The sequence below is a fragment of the Lepidothrix coronata genome, unplaced genomic scaffold (assembly GCF_001604755.1).
Source record: "Lepidothrix coronata isolate B3197 unplaced genomic scaffold, Lepidothrix_coronata-1.0 Scaffold193, whole genome shotgun sequence".
NCBI lineage: Eukaryota > Metazoa > Chordata > Aves > Passeriformes > Pipridae > Lepidothrix > Lepidothrix coronata.
Window position 1 is genome coordinate 369402 of NW_016690373.1, and position 5214 is coordinate 374615.

The 5214-nt window shown below is 35.6% G+C and overlaps 1 protein-coding gene across 1 annotated transcript in view; it reads right to left on the reverse strand.

Moving 5' to 3' along the window:
• The window catches only part of NUP58 (nucleoporin 58), a 39505-nt gene that overhangs the window by 15064 nt on the left and 19227 nt on the right, over positions 1 to 5214 (reverse strand). Inside the window, exons 10-11 of the mRNA XM_017831571.1 lie at positions 4243 to 4325; positions 1066 to 1267 (exon numbers count right to left, since the gene is read on the reverse strand). Of these exons, the coding sequence (XP_017687060.1) occupies positions 1066 to 1267; positions 4243 to 4325 (285 nt within the window). The remainder of the gene's footprint in view (positions 1 to 1065; positions 1268 to 4242; positions 4326 to 5214) is intronic.

Here is a 5214-nt window from a genome sequence, read left to right on the forward strand (position 1 = left end):
TAGAAGAGCCAGGGCTGGAAGCACATTGTATTTTCCTCTTAAGGAAAAAGCAAGGACAGTCTAATCATTTGTCAAACTTACGGTGATTGCTGCATAAGTTTTTAACTAGAATCATTCAAAATATAACTGTTGTTATAAGACAAGAGAAGGAGCTAATATGACTTTCAGTACACCTATGATAAACATTTTAGAAAATAAACAGTGGAATGAATGCTTTTCATAATTTGCTGACATAGACACATATCCATGTTCAAGTAAAATTAAATGGAATTTACCTCATTTCTGCTCAATGATGACATATTAAGTCAGTTCTCTACATTCTGGAATCCCTCTCAGAGAGGGTTGGTTAGTATAACAGTGTCAATTAAGGTGCCTTAAGTTATTTCCTTTGCCATACATATCCATTCTTCATTAGCAGTGGGTCACAGATTTCCTCTGTTTTGGTCTTCCTCTTACACGCATGCAGAACCACTGACCCACTCTACTTCCTCTACTACTTATTCACAACAGCAGAATGGCCAGCAAAAACTGCTCCAACACCACACTGACAAAGGAGTTGGCTATAAAATAAGCCAGGCACCTGACTTCCTATTCTACAGATGTTTGCTGCACTATCCTTCCTGTTCTGCAGCATTTTTTATTTTACAGTTCCAAAGTGCTATATAAAAATGCATTGTTAATTTTACATAGGAAAAAGATAGTATGCGTTTAGATATTCTCTCCTCGCCAATTTAAAATAATTTACTATAACAATACAGTTTCTGGAAAGAGGCTATACTATGTGTATTCAGGGACGTTACTTAAGAGTGAAGACTCACATTCCAAGGGGTAAGTTAGAACAATACAGTAAATATCACTAATACAAGTAAATTCACAAGATTAAGTATCTGTTGTATAATTATTGCTAAGTCTACCCTGCATTTTTCTACTGGCTATGTATCAGTAACTTTGCTTATCACAACGTTTAGATTTTTAGTCTAACACACAGGAAGACTTCATAGAAAATTTTACACAAATTTACTACTGTGGTAACACTAATAATCTATAACTTGAATGCACTCAGACCTGTAGCAGGCTGTTGCTGCTGAGTAAGTGTTGCAGCCATCGCAACGGCTGCTGCATTTGGTATGTTGCTGAAAGGAGTCGGTCCAGTGGTAACACGTGGCGCGCTTTGCCACTTCTTAGCTTCTGTTCGTCTTGCCTCAAACACATCCATTGCATCTCCCAGAAAGCTTTTCCTGTAGCCAAGGTATTGGTCTTTGAGCATCTGAAGGGGGTGGGAGGAAATCATTTTAGTTCCATGTATCTGACATAAACCCTTAACTTAATAAGGAATAACATTTCCTTAAAAAAAAAAAATAACACAAAGCCCCTCCCCAAAAAAAACCCACCAAACCAACAAACACCATCACCGAAACAAACAAGAACGTCCCCCATAACCCAAAAAACCCTTGTTGGGCTATGAGCTAGAAAGAACTACAGCCAGAACAGGTTCCTTACTTAAATTTTGCAAAGCATTCAAGCATAATAGACTAACATACTAAATGGTATCCAAATCTTTCAAAGTTGGTGCAAATCAAGACAATTCAATTTGTATCACTGTACTAGCTGATCTAAGAGGCAAAATAAAGACACATTACTAGCTTATAAAATAACAACCCTTTTTTCAGTGCTACCCTTTCTTCATGGAGTCTGCTTTTGCTCACCTATCACCTTCACCTGTCTTTCCTTCCTTCCACTTTAGCATTTCTTTCTTAGCACAAAGCTAAAGAAACTACCAGTATTTTAGAATTCGCTCTTGTTTCTGATGCATTTCATTATTAATATTACACAGTCCAAATGCAATAGATCATTCTGCCTTGGGGTAAGAAGTAGTCCAAGCCTGTTGTCTTGTGCCCCCCCCCCACACACACTTGCCTATGCCCTTTCCCTCCTCAAAACCCCACCACCTTCTGTGGCAATACCAGCTAGGCCTGTTCATCATGAGCAATTTCTACCTGTCACAGATGAGGAAACTAGGGATATCTTAAGTAACATAAAAAGTATAAATAGCTTTAACTAAATAACTGATAGAATGACTTCCATCTTACAACAGAAAATCTTTAAATGCAATATACTTATTAAAGAACAACAGATTCAATTTCATGGAAGGCATACTACGTTCTGTATTCCTGGCCAAAGGTATGCTTGTTTCCTAGAAAAGGAGTTTACAGTCCAAAAATTCTGACTCAGGATTTGAACAGCTGTAATCCCAAATCTACAACCAACAGCAAGCAACACGCAAAAGAATAACTTCATTATCACATCAGGAGTACTGTCTTTGGAGAGAAAAGGCATTTGTAGAACTCTGACGAAATTTAATAGAATGCCATACTCACTGCTCTAGGAGCTGACAAATGCCATGAGACATCGTAGAGCAGTTCTTAAGGCTAATCTGTGCTGAATGATAATAGTAGATAATGACATTACCTACTCAAATTGTGCCCAAGCATATTTTACTTTTCACTGACCTGGGATACAGAATGCATGTTCATACACTATATAAATATATTTAGCAACCCCACACAAAGATGTTTCAGGCCATGTGTTGGTTGTTTTTTTGGTTTGGTGGGTTTTTTTGGTTTGGTTTTTTTTTTTTTTTTAGAACTTCAGACCTTTGAATCAAAGTGTATGTGCAAACCAGAAAGCCTACTTTGGGCAAAGGAATGAATTGTGATCACAGCTCTGCCTTCACAAACTACATCACAACCATCAGGGAGAGACAGCAATTTCAAAACTGCTCTCCTCTTCCAGCATCTTGTAGCTGATAAACTAAAACGGATGGTTATAATGACATCTGACACTTTAGCATTACATTTGTTTTTCTGTTTTTTGAAGCTTTAGCTTTGAATTGTCTTCCAAAGTATAAGCATTTATATCTACCAACTAGACTAAATCTCAAAAAAATTTCCCAAAAGAAAAATCCTCAAACCATCTCCTTAGTTTCAAGCAAGAGAATACTACTTAAACTGAAGAAAGGTCTTTCCTATTCAGTCACACTGGCAAGGTACTGAAAATACTATTGCTTATACTTGCATACTAATCCGGCTGTTCATACTGAAGAACAACAATAACTCAGCACAAAGACCACTGCATGAGTTCAGGCTACACAGACATCTCGGAAGTGAACAGCCCTGAAGATATTCGGGACACTTTTTGTGTAATTCTGCTGAAAATATGGAGGATTTTACATATTCCATACCTGTTACCAAAACAGAGTTAACCAAGAGCAGCACAAATACCTGATGGCAGGTAGTTGTAAACCAGTGAGCATCTATGCTGACAGAAACAATGCCATCCAAGCAATCTAGATCATACAAGATCCTCAGTATTCCTGAACTTTATTCAGGAAAAGTAAAAAGTTTCAGATGTTTAGAGAACTAACAATACTTTGCAGAAGCAGCTTAGAGAAGGAAATAAAATTTAAGATATCTATTTCCATTAAGGAAGTCACTTAGCAGAAACAAACACTTGTACTCCTCTCCAAGTTGGTTTGTTTTGTTTTTTGTAACCAGAAGGGTTCTGATGTTTTCAAAAAAATTATGGATTGTAGAACACTGACATTTTGTCAACATCTCCAGAACTGTAAATGGGAAAAATCAAGCCAGAGTCCATGATGGAAAAAAACCGACCTAACTAGGACCTTTGAAATATAAGCATTTTTTTTCACAGTAGTCTTTTTTCCTTCTATACATACAACTTACCATGAAATCCAGGTTCAAAGAAATTAAACTAGCCAGAATACAATTTTAACCTCAATTCTTTGATATGCTGAAAAATCTTACATATGGAAACTTACTTTTTTTTCTCCTATTACCTATTTGATCAAGAGTAGATTTAAATCATCTTTGAGATCAAGAGGTCATTAGGCAAAAATCAAAATATAAAAGCATGAAATCAAAGACATTTCAAAAACTGATCAACAGTTATAAGGAAAGGAGTTAAATGAAAAACATTTTGTAACCCAAGTGATTGTGGCCAGCTGCTATCATTACTACCAGTAAATACTTCAAATTAGACTTCAGTTTTGAACAAAAGTTACTTTTTTAATCAAAGCACTTCTCTAGGACAGTTTGAAAACTTTTAGAAGCAGTGAAATTAACAGAAGGGGGAAGAAAAAAGAAAACCTAAAGATATATTTTCAAAAAACAACTCTTTGCAGTCCTTTCACTAAATACACAGGAACACATGAAAACAACATACCTTTACATTTTCATGGATTGATTGAAGTTGTGCAGCTAAAGCTACAAATGTTTGATAGATTTTCTGCATAGCCATAGACAAATCTGTAAGAGGCATGTAAAAGGCTGGTAAGTGACAATCTCATTACCAGAAGATTTAGTATTTATACTAAATTAGGAAGCTCACCCAAAACCCATAGAGCACAAGCATGTGAACAAGTTAATGTCTATAAGAAATACAGGATTACAGCAACTGGGTGACACAAGGCTTCAAACTTTATTTTGAAAAGTACTCTTTTCTCAGATTTATTTTTATATATACAGTAAATAGTTTCCTATGATTCTATCATCTGCAAAGCTAAAAAATAATATTTAAACTAACTTTATCCAATTACAAAGGAACATTTTCACCTTATCAGCTTTTACCTATATACAGTTAAATGAAATTTTCTTGCATTTGTATATATTTTCCACTCTTTCTGACTTAAAGCACCGTTAAGTGTTCAGATGATTTTGTCAGAGACAGCAGCAGAATGGAAGATTTATTTACATTTAAAAGACATAATTTTAACGAGCATCATGGGAACTCTTAATCTAGCTCAACCTACAAGCACATCATAAACAAAGAAAAACAACAGGGAGTTTCTTGCTTACAAAAGTCTTGTATTTAGGATATCCCACGTCCTACAAAGATATGAAAGTATTTTCAGGGCATTGACCCAACTAAAATAAAATTTTAGTATTAAAAGGGAAATCTCAAAGATTTTGACAAAATGAGGCATCTGCTGACAAAAAAATGCTTTTCTCAAAGAAGCAACGTACAAAAGTGGAGGACAGAAGAGTGCTGAAGTGGTCTTTTATTGTAAAAAGATCAGCTGCATTTTCTCTGAAGGATGCATATAATAGCTATCAAGTTCTTGAAGATGCATGGTCTAGCAATGATTCTTGAACTGAAAATGTCTGCCTGTCCATAGGGGAAATTCTCCATTATAAA